At 42.4% G+C, this 26,971-nt stretch overlaps 1 protein-coding gene across 1 annotated transcript in view; it reads right to left on the bottom strand.

Annotated features, from left to right (window-relative positions):
* Window positions 1–504: 504 nt before the first annotated feature.
* GIMAP8 (GTPase, IMAP family member 8) overlaps window positions 505–26,971 on the bottom strand; it is a 27,934-nt gene continuing 1,467 nt past the window's right edge. Inside the window, exons 2-5 of the mRNA XM_012662067.1 lie at window positions 11,951–12,608; window positions 8,706–8,751; window positions 4,945–5,574; window positions 505–1,758 (exon numbers count right to left, since the gene is read on the bottom strand). Coding sequence (XP_012517521.1) covers window positions 1,079–1,758; window positions 4,945–5,574; window positions 8,706–8,751; window positions 11,951–12,608 — 2,014 coding nt within the window. The 3' untranslated portion in view covers window positions 505–1,078. The remainder of the gene's footprint in view (window positions 1,759–4,944; window positions 5,575–8,705; window positions 8,752–11,950; window positions 12,609–26,971) is intronic.

Consider the following 26,971-nt stretch of genomic DNA (forward strand, 5'->3'; position numbering starts at 1 on the left):
TGGACCTAAAGGAAAACAATGGTGTGTGTTAGCTCCTACCTGTGAGATGATGCCAGATTGCTTAACCCGTGCATACCCCACCATGTGCAGCTCCCAGTGTCACCCGCTCAGCCATGGGTGGCAACTGGGATCTGTTCCAGCTGTCGGGGAAGACACATGGAATGCCTTCCAGATCTTATTACTCCCATGTTTCTGGTTCCAACATTGGTTACAGTTATTTGTCCTTGCTGTAGTAAATGTCCAGAGTGGAAGACACCTGAGCTGGCACAGACCTGTCACCAAGGGGCTGTCACCAATCTAAGGGTTCTCAGGCACCAAAGTTGCAAAAACCTCACCTGAATCAAAGTATGTAAAAACATCTTGATTGCCTCTTCATGAAGGCGTACTCTTTCTCTAAATCAGAAAAATAGAAATCAAAAGGAGAACATGAATTTGTAATCTAATTCATGTTTATTATTTCATTGAACTGAATATATCTACATACACGTTTTCCAGATGTTATCATGTAAAGGGTTATATGTGAAGTCCAAAAATATTAATAATGACAGTCCATGCTTTTATAAATGGGTTAATCTTGAAGGTAACCTGATATTGTAAGGGAGAAAATAAGCAAATGACATCAAAGCATATGAAATGATTGAAAACATCTAACCCTATACCTGCCCTGAAGAAGATTCCCTATTTTCCATCTCACATTTCGCCCACCCCAGGCAGCTCTCAGTATTATTAATTTCTTCTCAGCCATGAGTAGAACACCACCGTCTTGCAACCAAGCAGCAAACGAGCGTGGAAGCCACGTGCCAGGGAAGGTGGGGTGGAAAGACAGGATGACGCTGGAACGTTGGTGCCCGCCAGCCCCAGACTGTCTACTCCTGGACTCCTTTTCCCCTACTATTTGCCCCAGCCTCACAATTCATTTACCTACAAACAGCTGAAGCATCACAAGGTGGGATACATTTACCTCCCAAGCCCTCAAAGCCGTGAACCCTCCTCCCATCCATCAGTCCTACCATGCCCCCCTCTCCAACCTGAGGGTGTCCCTAACTTAAAGAGACCCCATGCATTTCAGCTACTTACATTAACCTTTTAAATTCTTTACGATTTTTTTCATATTGCACTTTTCCTGAGCATGTTTGATTTGTTTTATGACATTCTCCCATGCATAGGCATTCCCATCACCTTCCCGCTTCCTTCTCAGCTCGTTGGCCAGTGTCAAAAGAGCTTTCACTTGGGCTTCCCCAGCTTGGCCAGTTTTTTTGTTACTAAAACCACAGTATCGCCTCCCACACCTTGTAATTATGTTCTTAAGGGCTTTGTTTTTTGTGTTCTCGATGTAATCTTCAAGCTTCCCCTGCCCAAGGTCCTCCATCCGGGTGAACAGCACAATGGCATAACGCATCACATCCTTCCCGAAGGCGTACTCCAGTTGCTCCACCATGGCTTTGTCCTCTTCGGTGAATCGCCCCAGCTGGAACACCAGGACAAAAATCCTGGTCCCTTCTTCACAGCAGGAGAAACAGCATTTAATCTCCTCCTCTAACCAGGATGGATCCTTCTCAGCACCAGGCATCTGGTTGAAGAAAGGAGTATCCACCACCACCACATCCTGCCCATCCCATGTCTTCCTGCCACTCTGGCACACCTTGGTGACCGGCTGGGCTCGGAGCTGAGAGGGGAAGACGACACTCCCCAGGATGGTGTTCCCGGTTGCACTCTTTCCAGTCCCACACTTCCCCACAAGCATCAGGCTCAGGGCTTCTGTCAGAAGGAAAGCAGAAAAGATTTGTGACCCTGGGTGTATCTGGAATTGGACTTTAAAGTTATGTAATAGACAACCTACAGAATGGGAGAAAATAGTAGCAAACTATGCATCTGACAAATGATTAACACCCAGAATCAAACAACTCAGCAAGAAAAAAATCAAGCAACCCCATTATCACAAGAATGGTAAAACAAGCACCACATGTACTCACCAACAAATTGGTATTAACTGATCAACACTTAAGTGCACATATAGTAGTAACATTAATCAGGTGTCGGGCAGGTGGGGGGGAGGAGGGATGGACATATATACATCTAATGGGTGCGGTGCGCACCATCTGGGGGATGGACACACTTGAAGCTCTGACTCAGGGGGGACAAGGGCAATATACGTAACCTAAACATTTGTACCCCCATAATATGCTGAAATCAAAAAAATTTTAAAAACTGGGCAAACTACATGAACAGACATTTTTCAAAAGAAAATACACAGATGGCCAAAAAATACATGAAAATATGGTCTACATAATAATCATCAGGAAAATGCAAATTAAAACCACAATGAAGGCCGAGGCGGGTGGATTGTTTGAGCTCAGGAGTTCAAGACCAGCCTGAGCAATAGCGAGACCCTGTCTCTACTAAAAAAAAATAGAAAGAAATTATCTGGACAACTAAAAATATATATAGAAAAAAATTAGCCGGGCATGGTGGCGCATGCCTGTAGTCCCAGCTACTCGGGAGGCTGAGGCAGTAGGATCGCTTGAGCCCAGGAGTTTGAGGTTGCTGTGAGCTGGGCTAACGCCATGGCACTCACTCTAGCCAGGACAACAGAGACTCTGTCTCAAAAAAAAAAAAAAAACCACAATGAGATACCATCTTACTCCAATTAGAATGGTCATTAGTAAAAAGTCAAAAAACAATAGATGCTGTGATGAAAAGGGAACACTTAGACACTGTTGGTGGGAATGGAAGCTAGTACAACCTCTGTGGATATCAGCATGGAGATTTCTCGGAGAACTAAAAGTAGATTTACCATTCGATCCAGCAGTCCCATTACTGGGTATCTACCCAAAGACACCTGCACTCTCATATGTTTATCGCAGCACAGCTCACAATTGCAAAGATATGGAATCAATCTAAGTGCCCATCAACTGATAAGTGGATAAAAAAATGTTGTGTATACACACACACACACACACACACACACACACACACACCATGGAGTACTACTCGGCCATAAAAATAAATGAATCAATGTCTTTTGCAGCAACTTGGATGGAACTGGAGACCATTACCTAAGTGAAGTAATTCAGGAACAGAAAACCGAATACTGCATGTTCTCACTTATAAATGGGAGCTAAGCTGCAGCTATGCATGGCCACATAGAGTGGTATAATGGACACCAAAGACTCAAAAGGGAGGAGGGTGGGAGAATTGTGAGGGATGAAAAATTACCTGTTGGGTACAATGTACACTACTCGGGTGATGGGTATGCTAAAAGCCCACACTTCACCACTACACAATATATCCACATAACAAATCCCCATTTGTACCTCCTAAATCTATTGAAATTTTTTTAAAGTTTAAAAATAAATAGATAAATAAAATAAAAAATAAGAAAAAATAAAGTCATGCCAGAAAGCAGGATTACATCACTAAAGCAGAGGGGATGCTCAGGCAGCGCCAACGCCTCCCTCTCACCTGGCAGGTCAGTCCCCAGGCACGGGAATGGCTTGTCCTCATTCACTCAGTGAACTCAGCAGCAGGACTTGGACCGCTGTCTCCACCCAGTGCTCATCCACTAACATGGCACGGTTCCTACCTCTGAATCTGCCTTGCCCCCTTTTTCTGGTACCTTCTCTGACTCCCTGGCTCCTGTGAATGCCTCTGGCCTTATGGTTCTTTTCCCCCTCAGCCAGGTCCCGTCTGCACATCTCACCCTTTGTCATCTGTTCCTGTTGCAATGATGTCTTCCCATTGCCAATTAGTGCTCACTATAGCAACCTCTCCTTAAGGTATTTAAAGAATTATTCTGTAGAATTGACTTTCATGAAAACGTAACTATATATACCATTGACAAATTAGCAGTTTCCATGCTCAGATCATGTTAAAATTTATTTCTCATTAAATCCACATTGAACTTAATTGTCTTTCACTGATGAGTCATAAGACACCTTGTGGTTGTAATAATGAATATTCACTGAACACTGTTGTGTGCGGTGTCCGCGATGGAGAAAGAGGATAAATTTCCCTGTGAATGAAATTCACAGAAGCACAGAGATGTTACAGTATGTATTCTTTGAAGGTTTTTCTTACGCCTTTGCACTTGCACTGTGATGGCCCAGTGCTCATTCTGGCTTCATCACAGTTCTCTTCCAGTATGAATTTGTCATCAAGTGACTAATATCTGCCCCAAAGCAAAGAGGGAGGAGAGCCCATCCCATGTTCTTGCTTCCAGGGGAAATGATTGAACTACTCATCCTGAGCCCACAAGCTCATACTCATGCTTACAGGATGAACAGTAGCTTAATCTTCCGAAACCCCCATATTTGTCATGTATTTCAGTCTCTGCTTCTGTGCCCACAGGGGGTCTGGGTCTCAGATGCCTCTGAAATCTGGTCTGACCTCCCCATCCCACATATTCTAGAGCTGTGAACCCCCACCTCCAGCAAGACCATCTTCTTTGTCCCCATGGAAGGCCACGAAAGGTTTCAATGAACACATATGCCCATTTGGGTCTGACGTTCTTCCTGGGTGAGAGTGTTGGAAGCAGAGGAGAATGGGATGAGTAAGAATGGGAAGGATCTCAACTCAGGTCTATGTGTAGAACTGAGTGGGTGGGGAGTCCTCCTTCATCAGTGGAGAGGGCAGTGAGCCGAGCCCTGGGCAACAGTACACTAGGGAAAATGAGATTGGAAAAGGTCAACTCCTTCCCTCAAGACCCTCCGTTCAGTTGGGGAGATGGGTTAAGGGTCACAAAAGAATTAAAGACCAGTTCAGGACACTGTGCATGGAAAGGTCATAACTTCAGTACAATCTGAGAAAGAAAGGAGATAGAGAAGAGTTAGTTGGTAGATGCACCTGTCCTATCTTTTCTATGCCTTTTAGAAAATAAAGTTCTTATGTGTTTTAAATCTATTTTTAAACAGTATATATGAAAATGTTTTCTATGTCTCAATTTACCTTTTTCCCTAAAGATGCAAGGCTTGTTTCTGTTCTGCTCCACCATGTTCTCAATTTTTTGCAGAAGCTCATCCACCTGCTTTTGCTCCTCTTCTCCCGTCGCCCGGTAGTTGAAGGCGCTGTATCTGCTTTTACATTTCTGGATAAGCCCATAGAGATCAGCTTGATTGCTGCTTCTTAAGAACTTATCTATATCCTCATCCCCTAAATCTTCTTTCCTGGTAAGGAGAATGATCATGTGCTCAACAAATTTGTCTCCAAAATTGCTTTTGATGGTATCCAGCACCGCCTCATCTTTCTTGTTGTACAAGCCCAGTGGCGTCACCATGAGGAAGGCATGGGGGCCGGCACAGGTGTATTTCCTAAGCTCTGATCCAACATCCTTTGAAGATGAGATATCTGGAGAATCAATGATCAAAACTTTCTTCTTTCTCCAGATTCTGCTCTCAGACCTAAAGCTCTGGGTTACTGGCTGCTCACTGAATTTGGTCTCAAAGACCTGCTTCCCCAGAACGCTGTTTCCTGCTGCACTTTTTCCAGCGCCGCACTTCCCCACGAGGAGGACCCTCAGTTCTGATGTCCCCGGGTTCTGCTCAGGTCCTGTGTCCTGCCTCTGCCTCTCCCCTGGACCTGTGGGACAGACAAATTCAAAATCTCTTCCTGCAGTTGAATATGAATGTGGACAGGTTTTATTTCTCATCCCTGTGAATTTTTGGAGAGAATGGCAGCAGCATCCTGAACCACTACAACTTAGGCTCAGCCAGAAGCTATCCATCAAGATAAAAGCCACAAAGGCGGCATGAGTCAACTAAGAGACATGCCAGGAGCTTGAGCTTTCCTGGAACAGGAACATGGTCCTCAGGGTGCCCCTCATTTTGTTACCAAGGGCAAGTACTGGGACTGGAGGCCCATGGGCTAAGGCAGGAGCAGGGAGAATCTGATTTTTAAATGCCCCTTGGTGGTATATTCCTAAAACCAAATACACTCAGCAATTTTTAAAAAATAGAGTAAACTAGTGATATGCAACATGGATGGATCTCAAGTGAAAGAAGCCAAATACAAAAACTATGTACTATATGATTCCCTTATACAAAGTTCAAGAATCAAAATTAATCTATGTTAATCCTAGCACTCCGGGAGGCCGAGACAGGCGGATTGTTTGAGCTCAGGAGTTCGAGACCAGCCTGAGCAAGAGCGAGACCCCATCTCTACCAAAAATAGAAAGAAATTAGCCAAACAACTAGAAACAGAAAAAAAAAAAAATTAGCGGGGCATGGTGGCGCATGCTTGTAGTCCCAGCTACTTGGGAGGCTGAGGCAGAAGGATCGCTTGAGCCCAGGAGTCTGAGGTTGCTGTGAGCTAGGCTGACACCACAGCACTCTAGCCCTGGCAAGAGAGCAAGATTCTGTCTCAAAAAAAAAAAAAAAAAATTAATCTATGTTGATAGAAGTCCACACAGTGGATCTCTTTGGAGAAGGACAGTAAGAACTTCTAAGGTGATAGAAATGCCCTGGATCTTTATCTAGATGGTGATCACATATGTGTTGATATGGGAAAAGGCACCAAGCTGTATACTTAAGATTCATGCGTTTTCCTCTATGTAAATCATACCTCAATAAATTGCTGTAAAAACCTGCAAAATTACACCCAAAAACTATATCTGCATACATCCCCTGCTCCCACCGCTTCTCCTGTGACACAAGGTCAACACCAGACTCACGTTCTGAGCAAAAGGTAGAGTCAGCAACTGCAGGGAATATTCACGGAGACTGGTGCATCGACAGCCCTCATGGACAGGGATGTCACTCACCGTCTGAGCAACAGGGCAGGAAGATGGAATGAACACGGCATTTAGTGCAAAGCAAGATGGCTAAAATGCTAGTGACACCAGGTCCGTGTTGTGTCACCTTGGAAAAGTTTCTACTTTGTGAATCTGAGGTTGCACATTGGTAGGATGGGCATATGAATGCCCATATCCTGGGCTGTTGAAAGGAATAAGGGAAACAGCACCTTTAAAGTCCTTAGTGTCCCGACTGGCTTCGTGGATAAGGAGGGACTTGACTCAGGCCTCGACGCCGCCCTTCCTCTCTGTCTCATACTCCCCCTCTCATCCTTTACAACCTTCAGGGCTTTGGTACATCTGATAGCACTGTCCTCATCTCTTATCCTATCTAGCTCCTGCTGGTCATTCCCATTTCTGTGTAAATATCACTTCTTCACGAGAGCTTCCCCTAAATTGATTCCCCCAAAGCCATACAAATTAGGTGCCATATATCTTCCTTTATGACTCCTACCAAAATAACAGTTCATTCTTTCAAATATTGTCTCTCCCTTCAATTCAGGAGAGACAATGTAGTGTAGTGGTTAAAGGGAGGAGCTGAGGAAGGAAACAGTAGCCCCCGAGAGCCAGGAGCCGGTCCGACATCCACAGCGAGGCCGTGGCCCCTCCTGTTCCTCATCCCCAGTATCACAGAACATCAGACATGAGCGCTCTGTGACCATGACCACTCCACTGTCACATCTGAACACAGAGAAGCGCAAGAGCATTGCCCAAACTTTCCCGTCCTGGCTAAGAGGATGACAGCTGCTTCCTGACAGCTTTAGCCCCACTTCACCCTCATCACCTTTGAGAAGGAACTATTAAAATACCTAGTCGTGGCACTACTCCCACCTCCTGATAGCATCCATCTGGAGCAAAGGCCCACTTTCTGGAACCTTCCTTAAGCTCACCTAACACAAGCCCACATCCTATGAAACTCCTTCCCAGCCCCCTCTTTCTGAGATGCCCCATGATTCCCCACGGTGGGCCAGGCTCTCACTGCCATGCGTCAATAAACCCAATTCTGTTCAGTCACAGTGTGTTCCGGGGGGTCTTGGCTAAAGGGCATCTGCAGAATTTTGAAGCCCACTGCCTGTATTCACACATTTCTGGCTGAGTTCATTCATTTGTGAAATAAGGATAACAATAATGATGCCTTCTCCACAGGGCCGAGGACTGAACTACATATTTTTAAGAGGATTGTGTATTACATGCTGTGAGGATGGAATTATATACATAAAAGTTATTTCCCAGCACATAATGTCACCTGCATTTATCATTATTATCAAAATTATGATTTTATAATGTGGGGAAGTTCCATGAGAAAAACTGTCTTATCTATCTTGTTCACTGCCGAATACTCAGTTCTTGCACAGGGCTGACCCAAAAATAACCTGCAAATCCATCAACAAAGGCATGGTTGCAGTAGTTGTGTATGTCCACATTATTACAAATTGCATCTGCTAACCAGAAAGAGGTAGATCTATACACATTGACTTGTGCAGATATGGGCAGGATAGATATGTCATTAATAGCCATCGTTACATGGATACTGTGCTCCATCCGCGAATTCTGCAAGTTGTTATTGTCCACGAAGGACTGATTTCTGCTTTCCTAACAGGAGTCAAAACCTGGATAATGCTGGATCCAGGTCCAGAAAGAAGAGGCTGAGTTAGAAAAGAAGCCACAAGAGGTAAGCCTAGCTCTGTAACATTTCAGAAAAGTCCAAGAACACTGTGTCCAGGACCTTTGCTGGTACTGCACCTATTCATGAGTGTTAGGAGGTCCTTGGAGAACTGGCTGTGGGCAATAATCTAGACTAGGTCTCCAGGGTGCATTTTTGTTCTGATTTATATGGATAATTTATTCACTTCAACTTGGCTGTGTAATGCATTAAAAAGAATACAGATATGAGCTTAATATTTTTAAAGGATCAACTTACCATGTGGATGGTCCCCCTCCTGAGATGTAGCTTCATTCACACAATCCTAGAAAATAGAGGGAAAAAACGATGCACACGGATTTCAAATCTCATCTTTTTGCAAATTAAAAAAATGGAAACTTAAATATATAATTCAGAGTAATCTGCTGATTAGGAGGTGGTGAAATCAAGGCCCTGGTCATGGTCTTCACTGGCCTTTGTGGACCTGTCCAGAATGACAGTTGATCCTTAGATCCCACTGATGCTGCTGTGACCGGTTCCCAGAGGTGGTGACATCTCCAATGCCTCCTTCCCTTGCTGCTGTCACAATAGAGATGAAGCTTCTTCTAACATGAGGTCCAGCAAAATTTGAAAACTCCCCCGCAAATTTGGCAAACAGAGACAACAGGATGGAGGGCCAAACACATAATTGACATCCCTTTCTCCTGCCTGGTGAATCCTATATTCACTCCCAAAATTTAAATTGCCGTGGAATCAAGAAAGGAAGTGAAAAGCATGTCATGCAGTCTTGATGAACCTGCTATTCCTAGAAAATTCCTAGACTTCATTTTAAATTCATCTTTGCTAAATCTCCATGCCAGCCAAGGAAACCCTCCCTCTGCTTTCTTGCCTAGCCTTGCCCAATGTCTTTGATACTTTCGATCGTCCCTCTCCCAGAGTCCTCTCCATCCAGCTCTGATTGTCAGATATCTTTCACTTTACAGGGCCAAGTTCAAATTCTTTAGTGTTATTTAAATACCAAAGATTGTTACAATGTAAATGTCCATAATATAAAAATTAATAATCTATCTCCAATCCACCAGAAAAGCAACAGTTTTTAACCGATATATATCCTTCTATGTTTTTCTACGTTTACACTAATACATACAAACATACGTGGACCTATAAAGACACTTACTAGGTGCCTGTAGCATGTAATGTATCCTGTACATTGGCAGAAGTCAATGTAGATAAATTTACATCATTCTTTTTAGTAGATACAATTTTTTCCATAGTGTGGACATGCATAACTAATGCAACCAGCCCTTTATGGATTGATCTCCAGGTTATTTCTGGTTTTACTATTTTTAAAATTCTGTGATAACTATTCTTGTCCATATATCTTTATATATACTAATGTTTTTATTTCCAGGGCATAGAGTCCTAAAAGTAGGGATCTGACTCAGTTTCTGGATTGTTAAAGTCCTTGATGTCTCTACAATTTATTTGATTCTCATATATTTTCATAAAATAATAATAACCACTAATAATTCCTGAACACCTACCAAATTTCAAGTATTTGTTAACAATTTTGTAAGCATCTCATTTAATCCTCACAGTAGCTCCTGAGATACATGTGATTATGATCTCTGTCTTACAGAAGACAAAACTAAGATACCGTAGTCGACAGAGCAGATATGATTTCTGTTCTCATGGAGTATGTGGGGAGGCACCACTGGAATCACTTGATATGGGGGTGACCAGTCTGAGGGGTGCCATGAGGGGAGGGGAGCTGTGGGGGGTCATTCCAGGGTCCTGAGAGTCAGGACAGTCAGGGAGGCGTCCCTGAGGAGTAAGCTTCAGCCGAGGCAGGTGGATAAATAAAAGCAGACCTGACACAGGGTGGGAGGGGGAGAGCAGTGTCAGTGCAGAGAGAATCACAGCTTGAGGCTCCGGCAAGGAAGTGAGCGTATCTCAAGGGCCCACAGGAAGGTCAGTGACACCAGTGCGCAGAAAGGGCACAGGGTAAGGAGCCAGGCCAAATTAAAGTCCAGCCAGGTTCTGAACTTCATTGTAAGATCAGCAGGAAGTGACCAAAGCATTTAAACAAGAGGGATTCGTTGTAGAAAACTCATCCTCCTCTTTGCTGATATCCCTGTTCCACACAGCCCTAAAGAGAGAGAGAGATTGCAGTGAAAGAAAGAGAGAGAACTCAGGCATAGGGTAGGTGGGTAACTCTTGAGCCTCGGTTTCCTCATCAGTAGAACATCTGTACATAGAGGTGCTATGAAGACTTCATCAACTTATGTATGTATGTGGAATTTAGCAGGCACCAAATACATGTTGATTTTCTTCTTATTTCCATCCTGCTTATTAGGCTTATTGCTCTCCACCTCTAAGAAGTCTCTCTGTCTGGCCAAAACTTCCTCCAGGCTCCACTTTTGCCTGCTTTTCATCCTCTGGCACTTACAGCTGCAGAATCCTCTGTCTCAGCCTCCCCTACTTACACTGAGCCGGTGAGTCCTTTGTTTCCTATGCATAAGTCACTGCAATTGAACTGTAAGCTCCTCAAAGGCAAAAGCCTGCATTTTTGTATTTTCCTTAGTTACAAGTACATTTTCCTTTCATGTTAAAAAAATTAAATAAAATACAACCCTGGCTATTATGTGTAAAATGGATTAGGGTATAAGGCCCAAGAATCAATGTCATTAGTAGATTAAAATAGTATAGGCAAGAAAAGATGCTGGCTTGGACCAGGTGGTGGGAGCAGAGATGGTGGGAAGTAGGTGGATTCCAGGTGGATTCCAGGTAGATCAATCCCTGGTGATTTCAGATGCAAGCCAGCAGGGTATCAAAGCTGACATCTGGGCTTGGGTATGAAGATCATGGTGAGCACTATAACCATCAATTGAGTTGAGAGGAAAAAACCTTACAGATTTAAGAGAGATCAAAAATTAAGAGAGACAAGTGGAGATGCCAAGTAGCAATTGCAAAAAGAAGTCTGAGCTCAAAGGACAGACTATGGACAGACTACAGTTACTACTTTTAATAATTTGGAAAACGCTAGCAATAAATGGAGCTCAGTGCCATGAAAATATGGGGTCATCTGAGAAGAGAGTATAAGGAATTGAAGAAAGGCCAGAACCAAGCCCTGAGGATGTCAACTTTTAGAGGTCAGAGATTAGCAGAGGACTCAGCAATCTCTGGAGTAGCCAGAAATAAAGCAGGAAAAACAAAACAAGAAGAGAGTAGTTCTGTTGAAGCTAGGCAAAGAATCATTGTGTATTCAATAATATGAGGGGCCAGGTAAGATAAGGGCTTAAACTTGTCCATTAATTTGCCAAGAAAGTCTAAAGTCCTTAGGCTGATACTTAAAGTAACCTATAGTCTGATACCTCTTATTACTGCAGATTGTATATAAATATCTCCTTAAATAAAACTCAAGTTCCATCACACAATGCAATATTTCACGTATTTGTATCCATCTTTATCCCACTAAATTTAGCAACAAAGAAATCCTTAGAGACATTAACAAGGATTTTTACCTGGAACCTGCTGCCTTCCATTTTGAAGTTTACACAATATGGTCCTTTGTTCTCAACCACTAAATCCTCGATCTTGCAGAGGAGCTCTGACACCTGGGCAGTCCGTTCGTCCTCACCTGCCTTGTTGTTGAAAACACAATATCGGCCCCCACAATTTTGAACCAACTCCTTGAGAGACTTGTTGTTATCAATGTAATCTTGCAGCAAGTCATCTTCCAAATCATCCTTCTGAGTGAAAACAATAATGATGTGCCTCTTGGCTTCGGATCCAAACACCTCTTCGATGCCCATGACTGTTTCCTTATCCTCCCTTGTATAATAGCCAATGCGAATTACCAGGAGCAGGACATGGAGGCTGGGAGCAGAGAGCTCCAAGCAGTGCTGGATGTTGCGTTGCTTGTCTTCAGCATAAACTTTTGAGAAAAGGTCAGGGGTGTCAATGACCACAACCTCCCTCCCTTTCAGGTCCCCATACTCTCTCTGGCACATTTTAGTCACCATCTGACCACTGCACATGGACTTAAATACAGGTTTGCCCAGAATGGTGTTTCCCGTGGCACTTTTTCCTGAGTGACATTTCCCCAGGAGGAGGAGCCGCAGTTTGGGCATCCAGCAACTCTGCTCTAACGTGTTCTCCTGACACAGGCTCCTGTTGGCTCTGTTGGGACAAAAAGCAGCACATCAATGTTCAACTAACACATAGTATGGATAGGAGAACAGCAAGAAACACATTCTATTTTATTATTTTTTTTTTTCCTAAGGGTGGTCAAGTGGAGCAGTGGGAGTGGAGAAGGAATAAAGGAATCTGTAACTGGTTGTGATCAATTAGTTGTAAACACCACTGCACTCGGACCAACCAGAAACACATTCTCTTTCTGAGCCAAATTATCCCTGAATAAGTTGAGCTACGGAAGTCCTAGACTCAAACTATATTAGAACAAGAATCCCTGTTTCCCAGGATCTTCCTGTGCTCTCGTCTCCAAACCCAGAGATCCCTTATAGTTCTTTAAAATATTTTTACCATTAGGAACCATAAGGAGTCAGATATGCTAGAAACCATAGTAAATCCACAGGTTTCAAAGTTGAAGTAAATCTCATAATTAATAGCAATGGTCAAACGGCAGGCTTCTCAGCAGAGACCTTACAATCCAGAAAGAATTGGGGCACTATTTTAAGTCTTCTTAAACAGAACAACTGTCAGCCAAGAATTTTGTGTCCTGTAAAACTAAGTTTCATAAATGATGGATAAATAAAGACTTTTTTAGACAAGCAAACACTGAGGGAATTTGTCACTACTAGACCTGCCCTACAGGAAATACTCAGAACTGCATTATACATGGAACAGCACAATAGATACCCATCAGTGTAAAAAACACCCAAAAGTTAAACTCATAGCTTTTATAAAACAGTAGCACAAGAGAGAAAACAAAACAACAAGGTATCATTCAACATGATGAACAGAACATTATCCCACATATCAATATTAACACTGAATGTGAGCAGCCTCAGTGCCCCACTGAAAAGACACACACTGGATGAATGGATGAAAAAACACATCCCAAGTATATGCTGTCTCCAAGAAACACATCTAACTCTCAAGGACTCGCACAGACTCAGGTAAAGGGATGGAAAAAAATGTTCCATGCAAATGGAAACCAAAAGTGAGTTGGTACAGCCATTTTTATATCGTACAAAGTAGACTTTAAATCAACAATGGTAAAAAAAAAAAAAGACAAAGATGACCATTATATAAGGATAAAGGGAACAATTCAATAGGAAACATAACAATCCTAAACATATATGTACCTAGCACAGGAGCTCCCAGATTCATAAAGCAAATTCTACTTGATCTAAGCAAAGAAATAAGCAGTGGCGACATAATTGCCAAGGACTGCAAGACCCCACTGACAGAGATGGACAGATCATCAAAGCAGAAAATCAATAAAGAAAAACTAGATTAAACAGGACTCCAGAACAACTGGACCTAACAGACATTTAGAGAACATTCTACCCAAAAACCACTGAACATATTATCTTCTCATCAGCACATGGAACATTTTCCAAGATTGATCATATCGTAGGCCACAAAATATGTCTCAGCAAATTCAAAACAATCAAAATCATACCATGTGTCTTCTCAGACCACAGTGCAATAAAACTAGAAATCAATCCCAAGGGAAACACTCAAATCTACACAAAGTCATAGAAATTAAACAACCTGCTGCTGAATAATTCTTCAGTCAATGATGAAATTAAGATGGAAATCAAAAGATTCCTCAAACTGAATGACAAAGGGGACACAAGCTAGCAAAATCTATGGGATACAGAAAAAGCAGTCCTAAGGGAAAAATTCACAGCCTTAAATTCATATATTAAAAAGACAAAAAGATCGCAAATTAACAACCTAATGTCACATCTCAAAGGAAAAGGAAAGCAAACCAAACAAAGCCAGCAGAAGAAAAGAAACAACAAAGCTCAGAACAGAAACTAAACAAAATGGAAACAAAAAAATTTACTAAGGATCAACAAAACAAAAAGTTGGTTCTTTGAAAAGATAATCAAAATTGATAGACCTCTAACTAGATTAACCAGAAATAGAAGAGAAAGGACCAAAATAAGCTCAACAAGAAATGAAAAAGGAGACATTACAACTGATACCACAGAAATACAAAATATCACCCATGAATACTATGAAAATCTCTATGCACATAAACTAGAAAATGTAGAGGAAATAGATAAATTCCTGGAAACACTCAACCTCCCAAGCCTCAATCAGGAAGAAATAGAAATTCTGAACAGACCAATAATGATCAGTGAAATTGAAGCAGTAATAAAAAAATACTCCCAACCCAAAAAGGCCCCAGACCAGACAGATTCACAGCCAAATTCTACCAGACCTGCAAAGAAGAACCCATCCTACAGAAATTATTCCAAAACATTGAGAAGAAGGGAACCCTCCTCCCTAACTCATTCTATGAAGCCAGTATCACCTTGATATCAAAGCCAGGATAGGGCACAACAAAAAAAGAAAACGACAGACCAATGGACCATTTATGGATATAGATGCAAAAATTCTCAACAAAATACTAGCAAATCAAATTCAACAGCACATCAGAAAGATAATTAACCATGATCAAATCCCAGGGGTGCAAGGATGGCTCAACATGTGCAAATCAATAAACATGATTCACCACATAAACAAAAGAAAAAAAAAACCATATGATCATCTCGATTGATGCAGAAAAAGTATTTGATGAAATCCAGCACTCTTTCATGATTAAAAACCTTCAACAAACTAGGAACAGAAGGAACATATCTCAAAATTATAAAAGCCATAGACTACAAACTCACAGCCAACATCTTACTGAATGGGGGAAAAGTTGGAAGTATTCCCCCTAACAACTGGAACAAGACAAGAGTGCCCATTGTCACCACTTCTATGCAATATAGTACTGGAAGTCATAACCAGAACAATAAGGCAAGAGAAAGAAATAAAAGGCATCCAAATCAGGAAAGAGGAGGTCAAACTCTTGCTTTTCACTAACCATATGATCTGTATCTAGAAAATCCTAAATACTCCACCAAGAGACTCCAAGAATTGATAAACAAATTCAGCAAAGTCTCAGGTTACAAAATCAATGTACACAAATCAGTAGCATTTCTATATACTAATAACACTCAAACTGAGAGCGAAATCAAAGACTCAATATCATTCAAAATAGCTACAAAGAAACATATTTAGGAATATACCTAGCCAAGGAAGTGAAAGATCTCGACAAGGAGAACTATGAAACACTGATGAAAGAAATGGCAGATGATACAAATAAATGGAAAAACATCTTATGTGCATGGATTGGTAGAATCAACATTGTTAAAATGTTCATACTACCCAAAGTGATTTACAGATTTAGTGCAATCTCCATCAAAATACCAACATCATATTTCACAGATCTAGAAAAAATAATTCTGTGCTTCATTTGGAAACAAAAAGAGCCCAAGTAGCCAAAGCAATCCTAAGCAAAAAGAACAAATCTGGAGGGATCGTGTTACCAGACTTCAAATTATACTGTAAGGCTATAGTAACCAAAACATCATGGTACTGGTATAAAAGTAGAGACATAGACCATGGACAGAATAGAGAACCCAGGTAGAAAATCATCTACCCACAACCAACTGATCTTCAACAAAGCAGACAACAACATACGCTGGTGAAAGGAAGCCCTAGTCAATAAATGATGCTGGGAAAGCTGGATAGCCACATGCAGAAGAATGAAACAAGATTCCTGTCTCTCACCATATATAAAAATTAATTTGAGATGGATAAAAGACTTAAATGTAAGACATAAAACCATAAACATTCTAGAAGAAAATGTAGAAAAACTCTTCTAGACACTAGCCTAGGGAAAGAATTTGTAACTAAGACCCCAAAAGCAAATACAGCAAAAACAAAAAGAAATAAATGGGACTTGATTAAATTCAAAAGCTTCTGTATAGCAAAGGAAATAATCAACAGAGTAAATAGACAACCTACAAAATGGGAGAAAATATTCACAAACTATACATCCAATAAAGGGCTAATATCCAGAATCTGCAAAGAACTCAAACAAATCAGCAAGAAAAAACAAATATCCCCATTAAAAAGTGGGTAAAGATATGAACAGAAGGTTTTCAAAGGAAGGTAGACAAATGACCAAAGACAAACAGCCAAAAAACATATGAAGAAATTCTCAACATCACTAATCATCAGGGAAACCCAAATTAAAACCACAATGAGATATCACCTTCCCCCTGTCATAATAGCCATTATTAGAAAGTCAAAAAACAATACATGCTGGTGATGGATGCAGAGAGAAAGGAATGCTTATACACTGTTGTTGGGACTGCAAATTAGCACAAACTCTATGGAAGACAGTATGGGGATTCCTTGAAGAATAAATGTAGACTTACCATTTGACCCAGCAATACCACTACTAAGTATCTACCCAAAGGAAAAGAAGACATTTTATCAAAAAGACACTTGCCTTCAAATGTTTATTGCAGCACAATTCACAATTGCAAAGATGTGCAATCAACCTAAGTGCCCATCAATTCACAAGTGGATTAAGAAAATGTGGGGTGTGTGTGTGTGTGTGTGTGTGTGTGTGTGTATACACACATATCATGGTGTGCTACTCAGCTATAAAAAGTAATGAAATAGTGTCTTTTGTAGCAATTTTGATGGAACTGGAGACCATTATCCTAAGTGAAGTATCTCAGGATTTTTCAAACAAACACCACACATACTCTTTAATAATTGGGAGCTAACCAATGGGCACACATGGGCACAAAGAGATGTAAAAGGCATTGGAAACCAAGGAGGAGGGGAGAAGTGTAAAACCTTACCTATCATGTACAATGAACACTATTCAGTTGATGGACACACTAAAAGCCCCAACTTAAGTGTTGTAAGAGGTATTCATGTAACAAAAACATTTGTACCCCCTAATACTTTGAAATTAAATAAATGTAAAAATATAGTGATGGTCAAATGTTAAAAATGCAGCCTTTTGTGGCCCAACCTAGACATATTGAATTGGAACCTCAAAGGAAGGAGGCTAGAAATCTGTGTTCATTAAATGTCACCATAATTCTAATAATTAGCTAAGTTTGGGGAATCCTATAAAATACCATAAAGTAGTAACATGTACAGCATACAAGCAAATATAATGTATAGTACACATGATACCTTGAAAATAATATCACAGGAGACAAACTAGAAAACATTGGTTTACAGGACTCATGAACATCATGTGCCAGTGAAACTAACAGAGAAGCACAGTGTGGTGTGTTGGACCATGGACTCGGAGTCGCAGTACCACCTTGGATGGCCAGCCCTCCAGGGTCCATGGTAAAGTTGGAAAATTTTCCACAATACCTCACACTCTTGTCTAGTCTCTCTGCCCCTTGGTGGATTCCCTCCTCTTCCCACTGAGTCTGTTCCTGTATCTTTTCGCCACTTGCATTAAGAGACTGAACAACAACAAATAAAGGGCAGAGATGGAAGAAGCAAATAAGAAGGTGATGCAAACGAGGACAATATTATGAAGCCCATAGAGGAGACAGTTGCTGGGGATGGTGTGGTGCCACTCCATAGAAACTGTTCCAGTGAGGGTGACCAGAGATCCCTTAACTGCCAATTCACAGTACACTTTCCCTCGTTATCTTATATCTGATCACTCTGTACCATACCTTCTTCGTTGTTTTAAGTTTTTCTGATTATAAAGTTTGATGTTTATTCTAGAGAATTTTGTACATTTGGAAAATGTTAAATAAAATAAAATCTTCTATGGATCCATCGGCCAGAAATAGTCATTGTTAAAATATGCATGTACTTTCTTCACATATATTTTTTTTCACTTACATCATTTGGCAATAAATTGTCTTATATAGTGTATTTTTCATTAAATCGTAGTAATACATTCCTTAAAGGTAACTTAGAAAATAAAGAAAGAATAAAAAGCAATTTTCCATCTGCAAAGAATCATATCAATTTGTAGTGTTTTTATAACATAAATGAGCATTTGGGGTTTGTTTGTTTTATCATATGTATTATCCTATGTATGTGACCATCTGAAGCTAATGTAAACTCCGTGTGTAGGTTTTCCCTAGGAATTACTAGCAAAATTAAAGATAACAAGTAGCAGTAAAATAATTTACTTTACCCTGCCCACCACCACAACCACCATCACCTGCATGCTCCACCAGGGGCCCACGGATTAGCCTACACAGCCAGCTGATGCAACGCCTATGTGCACCACCTGGGGGCCCAAGAGCCAGCTCATTGTCACTACTGCAGTGCCTGCTGCTACTACCACTAGCACCCAGACATGCTGCTGGGGCACAAAGACCAGCTTGCCCAGGCCCCCCACTGCTATCACCAGCACTCACATGCACCACCCAGGGGCCCAAGGACCAGCCCACATGGCACTGCCATCCCCAGGAAATACTCACCACAGCCTCCACTAACTACCCCAGCCTAATCCACAGAGGAACTCAAAGACACTGCTGACATTGATTATAGCCAAAGAAATCATATGAAGACTACACTACTACACCCACCCAGAGTCAGAGCCAAAGCACCCAACCCAATCAACACTATAGATACATCTACAGGAAAAAAAAATTTTCCCTACGAAAGCAATCTATAAAATTGGAAGAAGTGTCTGTTGTACTAGATTCATGTAATTCAATTTAAGAACACAAGAAACATGGAAAAAAAAAAAAACAAAGAAACATGACACCTCCAAAGGAACACAATAATTCTCCAGGAACAGATAGCAAAGAAAAGGAAATCTATGAAATGCCTGAAAAGAAATTCAAAATAACGATCTTAAGGTAAACTCAGTGACGTACAAGAGAACACATATAGACAATACGAAGAAATCAAGAAAACAATTACTGGTAAGACATTTCCATATCAAAAGGTGGAAAATAAATCTGGCATAAGTTCAGGGGCCTTCTACTCCACTGAAATTTACAGGAGCCAGTGGTGTGGGACATGCTGAGATATCCCTTCTAAGATGAATGATCAGATGTTCCATCTGGCCCTTCTTACACCAAAAAAGAGGTACTTCACCTAGTGGGTCTCTTTGGATTGGAGGCAACATATTATTCATTTGGATGTGCTACTCTAGCCCACTAATTCAGTGACCCAAAAATATGCTAGTTTTGATAGGGCCCAGAACAGGAGAAGACTCTGCAAAGGGTTCAGGATGGTATGCAAGCTGCTCTGCTACCTCAGCCATATAACCCAACAGATCCAATGGTGATTGAAGTATCAGTGGCAGATAGGGATGCTGTTTGAAGCCTTTAGCAGGTACCTACAAGTGAATCACAATGCGGCCCTTAAGATTTTAAAGCAAAGCGCTGTCATCCTCTGCAGACATCTACTCTCCTTTTGAGAAACAGCTTTTGTCCTGCTACTGGGCCTTAGTGGATACTAAACACTTAACCACGGGCCACCAAGTTACCATGCAACCTGAGCTACACATCATGAACTAATGTTATCAGATCTAATGTAACTAAACATTAAAGTTGGGTGTGCACAGCAGGACTCCATCATCAAATTGAAGTAATGTATGTATGATTGGGCCCAAGGAGGCCATGAAGGCACAAGTAAGTTATATGAAGAAGCAGCCCAAATGCCCCTAGTCCCTATTCCTGACGTACTGCCTTCTCTCTCCTAGTCTGCATCTGTGACCTCATGGGGAGTTCCCTACAATCAGTTGACAGAGGAAGAGAAGATTCGAGCCTGTTTTACAGATGGTTCTGCAAGATTTTCAGGCACCACCCAAAAGTGGACAGCTGCACCCCAATCCTGGACATCCCTGAAGGACAGTGGTGACTTCGAGCAGTGTACCTGATTGTTCATTCTGTTTGGAAGGAGAAATGGCTGATATGCAATTATTTATCAATTCATGGGCTGTGGTCAATGATTTGTCTGGAAGAAACATGACTGGAAAATTGGTGACAAAGAAGTCTAGGGAAGAGGTCTGTGGATAGACCTCTCAGAATAAGTGAAAAACGTGAAGATACTTGTGTCCCATGCAAATGCTCACTAAAGGGTGACCTCAGCAGAGAAGGATTTTAATAATCAAGGGATAGGATGACCCACTCTGTGGCTACCAGTCAAACTCTTTCCCCAGCCACCCCTCTTACCCTCATCACCCAATGGATTCATGAACAAAATAGCCATGGTGGCAGGGAAGGAGATTATACAGGGGCCCTGCAACATGGTCTTCCACTCACCAAGGCTGAGCTGACTATGGCCACCACTGTGTGCCCAATCTGCTAGCAGCAGAGACCAATGCTGAGGTCCCACTCAGCATTGATGATATGGCACCACTCCCCAGTGTGATCAGACAGCTACCTGGTGGCAGGTTGATTACATTGGACCATTTCAATCATGGAAAAAGCAGTGGTTTTTTCTTACTGAAATAGACACTTACTCTGAATATGGATTTGCCTTCCTCGCATGCAGTGTTTTTGGCAAAACTGCCATCCATGGACTGACAGAATGATTTGTCCGCTGTCATGGTTTTCCACATTGCTTCTGACCGAGGAACTCACCTTACAGCAAACGAAGAGTAGCAAGGGACCCATGTTCGTGAAATTCACTGGTCTTACCATGTTCCCCACCATCGTGAGGCAGCTGGCTTGATAGAACAGTGGAATGGCCTTTTGAAGACTCCATTACAGCACCAGCTAGGTGACAATACTTTGCAGGGCTGGGGCGAGGTTCTCCAGGAGGCTGTGCAAGGCTTTAAATCAGCAGCTAATATATGGTGCTGTTTCTCCCATAGACAAGATTCAGATTCAGCAATCAAGGGGTGGAAATGGGAGTGGCACCACTATTACCCCTAGTGACTCGCTAGAAAAATGTTTGCTTCCCGCCCCCAAGACCTTATGCACTGCTGGCCTATTGGTCTTCGTTTCAAAAGTAGGAATCCTTCCACTGAAAAACACAACAAAGATTCCATTGAACTAGACGTTAAGACTTCCACCTGGCCAATTTGGACTCCTCATGCCTCTAAATCGACAGGCTAAGAAGGGAGTTACAGCATTGACTGGAGTGATTGCTCCTGTCTACCCAGCGAAAATTGGACTCCTACTTCACAATGGAGGTAAAGAAAAGCCTGTCTGGAATACATGAGATCACTTAGGGCATCTCTTAGTTTTACCATGCTCTGTGATCGAGGCCAATGCAAGACTACAACAACCCAATCCAGGAGGCTACAATTGGCCCAGACCCTTCAGGACTGAAGGTTCAGGTAACCCAGCCAGGTAAAGAACCACAACCAGCTGAGCTGCTTGCTGAAGGCAAAGGGAATTCAGAATGGGTGGTAGAAGAAGGGAGTCATAAATACCAGTTATGACCACATGAAAGGTTACAAAAATGAGGATTGTAATCGTCATGAGTATTTATTCCTTATTTTGTTACGAATGTATGTGTGTATAAAATCTCATTGTCTTCTCCCTCTCTTATCCCCTTGTCATGAAACGTCAGATATATTGACTTTACATCATAGGGATTAAGTGTTGTTAATTTTACATCATAGTAGTTAAGTTGTGGGATGTCAAGCAGAAAGGTAAACATCACCCAAGGACTTTACCTCCTTTTCTGGGGAAGGAGTTAGTACATTTTCAATTGTACGCAGGACAGTTGTATCATGTTAGACAGATTTCAGACCTTGTTATTGTCTTTACCGGGGTATTAAGTGTGGTTTAAGGAGAAGTGTATGGGTGCCAAGTTGATAAGGTGTGGACTTGTGATGATTCATTTTATGTGTCAATTTTTCTGGGCCACAGTGCCTAGATAGTTGGTCAAACACTATTCTGAATGTTTCTGTGATGGTGTTTTTGGATGGGATTTACGTTTAGAGCAGTGGACTTTGAGCAAAGCAGATTGCCCTCAGCAGGGCAAGTGGGCCTCATCCACTCATCTGAAGGCCTGAGGAAGACAAAAGCCTTACCCTCCCCAAGCAGGAAGGAATCCCCCAGCAGATGGGCTTTGGACTTCACCTGCCACGTCGGTTCTTCCTGGTTCTACAGCAGGCTGCCTTTGGACCCAAACTGCAATTCTTCCCTGAGTCTCCAGCTTGCCAGCCTCACCCATCAGATTTTGGTCTCACCAAGCCTCCACAATCATGTGAGCCAACTCCTTAAATAAATCTCTTTATACAGACATATATACACACACACACACAAACACACACACACTATTGATTTTGTTTCTCTGCAGAACCTTGACTATTACACACGGCAAAAGTACTAAAGTGCTCAGTGCTTTACATGTGAGCAAGACAAAGGAGGTGAGAAGGTGAGGCAGCCAGCCACAGGGCTTTCTGAGGGGAGGATGTTTCAGGCAGAGGGAACAGCAAGTTCAAAGGCTTTGGCCTATTGGGAGAGTAGCAAGGAAGACAGTGCATCTGGAGTGGAGAGAGTGACAGAGAGCCGTGCACGAGCGAGGCAGAGCCGTGGGACTTAGCAGGACTTTGGGCCCAGCACATCTGCACCAATACTTAATCTCATCAGACTTCCAAAATGTTTCCCATCTTATAGGTGTGAAATGCTATTGCATAAACGTTTTCACTTGTGCATGATGTTTATATCTTTTCATGTGCTTACTGGCTACTTGGACTTTCCCTTCTGTGAGCTGATCATCAGTATTCTTGCCCACTTGTCCTGTGGATATTCAGATATTTATATGTTCCAGTTACTAAACCTCTGTTGATTCTGCACATTTCACGATGATCTCTCAACCTCTGGCTTATTTTTCAGGTTTCTTCCTATTGTCTTTTGTCACACCCACAAAAAATCCAAATTTTGATCCACTCTTGTTTATCAACCCTTTCCTTTATAACTTAAGCATTTTATATTTTATTTTTAAATTCATTTAGACTTTTTATCACTATACGAAAAAGATATTTCATATTTTTTCTAAATATTTCTTACTTTTAACAGTTAGATATTTAATTGTCCTGGAATTTATTTTTGTGTATAGTATAAGGTAGGCAACTAATTTGATCCTTTTTCCGTATTGATAAAATGGCAAACACCGTTGATTGGCTAAACCAACTAACCCCCTTCTCTTTCAAGCATCACCCACCATAAATGCCAGGTTGGGGGGAGGAATCTAGATACTCTCTGTGGTACACAGAAGAATGGCCCCCCAATATGTCCATGTGCTAATCCCCAGACGCTATGGCTATGCTATCTCACATGGTCAATGGGACTTTTCTGATGTAATTAAGGATTCTGAGAAGGAAAGATCATCTTAGCTCATCCAGGTGGGCCCAGTCGTCCTTACACGTGTCCTTGTAAGAGCAGGGCAGGAAAGTCAGAGTGATGAAAAGGAGATGTGAGGACAGAGGCAGAGGTAGAGTGAGAGAGATTGGAAGATGCTACATTGCTGGCTTGGAAGGCAGAGGAAGGGGCCAGGAGCCGACGGGAATGCAGGTGGCCTCTAGAAGCTACAAAAAGAAAGGAGATAGATCCTCCCCAAGAGCCTCCAGAAGGATCCCATTCCTGTCCAAAAACCTGGATTTCAGGACTTCTGACCTCCAGAACTGTAAAATAATAAATTTCTCGGTTTTTAGCCACTAAGTTTGTGTCAATTTGTTACAGCAGCAAAAGGAAACTAATACACTCTCTCTCCTGACTTCCCTTTTAACTAAGGGTGTCCATAAGTCCTTCGAGTTTCTGGGCATAGTACTGTTTTCTTGGTGACAGTGGCAGACCCAAGTAGAGAGCTCCTGCTTCATCCTTTCCCCCTTCTCGCATGGGATTGAAGTGTGATATCGGAATTGTGGCAGATATCGTGGGGCAATGAGGTAACAAATATGAAAGCAAAAAGTCAACATGTACCAGCAAGCTAACATACGACAGAGCAGAAAGATAAAAGGCGCTTCTATTCCTGGTATCACTGAGCTACCAGAACATTCCAGAGACCACCTCTTTGTTAAATGAACACTTAATATTCCGTGATTTAAGCTCTTGCTAATCGAGATGTAATGCATGGATTAGCAACACTGCCAACAACTGAGATCTCATTGGAACTGCAGCATCAGACCCCAGCCCAGACCCACTGAATCACAACCTGTAACTTAACAAGATCCAGGTGACGCTCATGAGCATTCAGGTTTAACAAGCACTGATTTAAGCCATTTAGTTAAAAATGAGCATTCCTAAATGAGTCCACATGAAGGGCCAAGTTGCCCGGCACCATTTATTGAATAGTCCCTCCTCCCTCCAATGATTCTGCCAGACACCAAGTGCCCACAGTTCCACAATTCTGTCCCTAGGTTCTCTGTTTTGTCCTTTGTACTCTTAGTCTGTTCCTGAACCACAATGTCTTCCTTACTAAAGCCTATATGACTTAATTAGTGTAACTTTAAAATAAGTTTTAGTTATCTGATTCAGCAACTCCTAACACTTTGCTAATGTTCAAAATTGTCTTGGCTATTCTAGGCTCATTAATCTTCTATAGGACTTTTAAAATCAGCCATCAATTTCCTTAGAAAGTCCTGTTGAAACTCTGAGTGCTGTTGCATCGAACTTACAGCTGAGCTTGAGATAAATTGACATCTTTATAGTATTGAGCCTTTCCCACCACTCTTTCTGTTGACCAGTTCTAAATGTCTCATTTCAATTATTATTTCATTTTGATCCATAAACTAAGAGAAGTGATTATTAAATTTCAAAATGTATTGAGAGATTGGCTACCTTATTTATTTGGAATGTTATACCGTGGCCAGAGAACAATGTCTGTATAAAGTATGTGTTATTGGTTGAGATTTACTTTTCGGCCCAATAAAATTTTCGTAAACGTTCATGTGGGCTTGAAGAGAAAGTGCAGCCTGTCATTGCGGTGCTTACACAAGCAGGGACCTCCCCCCCATCGCTGCCACTTTAGCTTCAGTCCCCAGATGGCCCAGCATGCCCGCATCTGCAGCCCATCCTCCTGTCTGCCTGCAAAATTCCTACTCATTCTTCATCACTTAGCCCCAGACACTTGGGCTCCATGTCGAGCCTTTCCTGCTTTTCCAGATTAACTGGTCACCGCCTCTTTCCTGGACTTCTGCAGGAACGTTGTCACTGCTGCCCTGTTTCCACCCTCCTCCTGCAATGTATTGTCCATCGACAGTCAGAGTGCTCCTGTTAAAACAAGAGCCAGGCAATGTCACTCTGCTGTCCAAAATCCTCCAATGGCTACCCACCCACTCAAAGTAAAAGACAAAGCCTTTAAGGTGGTTTGCAACACCCTACCCCATGTGGGCCGGCTGCCCTCGCTGACCTCACCGCCTGCCCCTCCCCTGCTCTGCCCGCTGCTCTCGCACCGGCCTGTGCTGCTCCTCAACACACCACCTTGGGCTCTGTGTTGTTGCTCATCTTAGCTGGAACATTCTCCCCCGGACATGTGCAAGACATGTGCATGTTTCCTTCCCGTGGGTCCCTACCATGTCGTTCCCTTGGTACAGCCACTGCCCCTGTGCACCCCACCAGCACCCGCAGACCCAGAGCCAGCACCCACTACTGCCACGTTTCACACTCCGTATTCACCAAAAGGTAAGTCCCAGGGGAATGGGGACTTGCTCTGTTCTGCTCACCACCGTACTTACAACACAGGAAAGGCACTCGGAAAATACTTGCTTCTGGCTGCCGCGATGGTTACGCAGTTGAAGAACAAAGAAATGCAGCAGATACACTGAAGAAAGGGGACAGTGACGAAAGCCCTTTTTTCTGTGTAGCTATTTGGCAGTTCACACCTTTTCAGAGAACAGGGTGCATGGAATGCTGAGGGGAGAAGCCACGCTGCAGGGAATGACCCACGGGAGGTAGCAAGGGCAGCGTGGACCCTCTTTCAAGAAGTTTCACCATGAAGGAAACAGAGAGCCGAGGCTGGGCACCGAGGGAAGCAGAAGCCCACTGGGGCCTTGACAGAGGCCCGGGCTGCTCCCTAGAACCACCTAGGTCTCTGCACAAGGCAGAGGCAGAGCCCACCCCAGCCTCAATGCACCTGGGAACTGCTGCACCAGCAGCGACAGACTTAAACCTAATTACCACAGGGCCCCTTCTGAGAGCCTCTTCTTACCCGAATGCACCCTATGGAACGACACTCTCGCCCTAGCTCCACCTCCTCACTCTCAGCTCTTAGAAGTGGAGTGGGAGAGTGAAGTGATCTTACTCTGAACAGTAAAAAAGAAGTGACGCTGGCTTGTGTCCTCAGCCAGTGAAGTGGGATATTTTTTCAAATTAACTTAAGAAAAGAAGACACTAGTGAGTAAACAAGGTGAAGGAAGCAGAGACCTCCTGTAGGCCTGAAGAAGAAAGAAATGTATTTCCCAATGAAGCAACATTGTTTTATATGGTTCCCCAGCGTAGTGTGACTAAGCTGATAGGTCTCTGCTGGACTTCTGCCTGCAGCACTATATCAAATCAGGACTCGCACACAGGGTCACACGCACACACACGCGCGCACAC

The sequence above is a fragment of the Propithecus coquereli genome, unplaced genomic scaffold (genome assembly GCF_000956105.1).
Source record: "Propithecus coquereli isolate 6110/MARCELLA unplaced genomic scaffold, Pcoq_1.0 Scaffold75, whole genome shotgun sequence".
Lineage (NCBI taxonomy): Eukaryota > Metazoa > Chordata > Mammalia > Primates > Indriidae > Propithecus > Propithecus coquereli.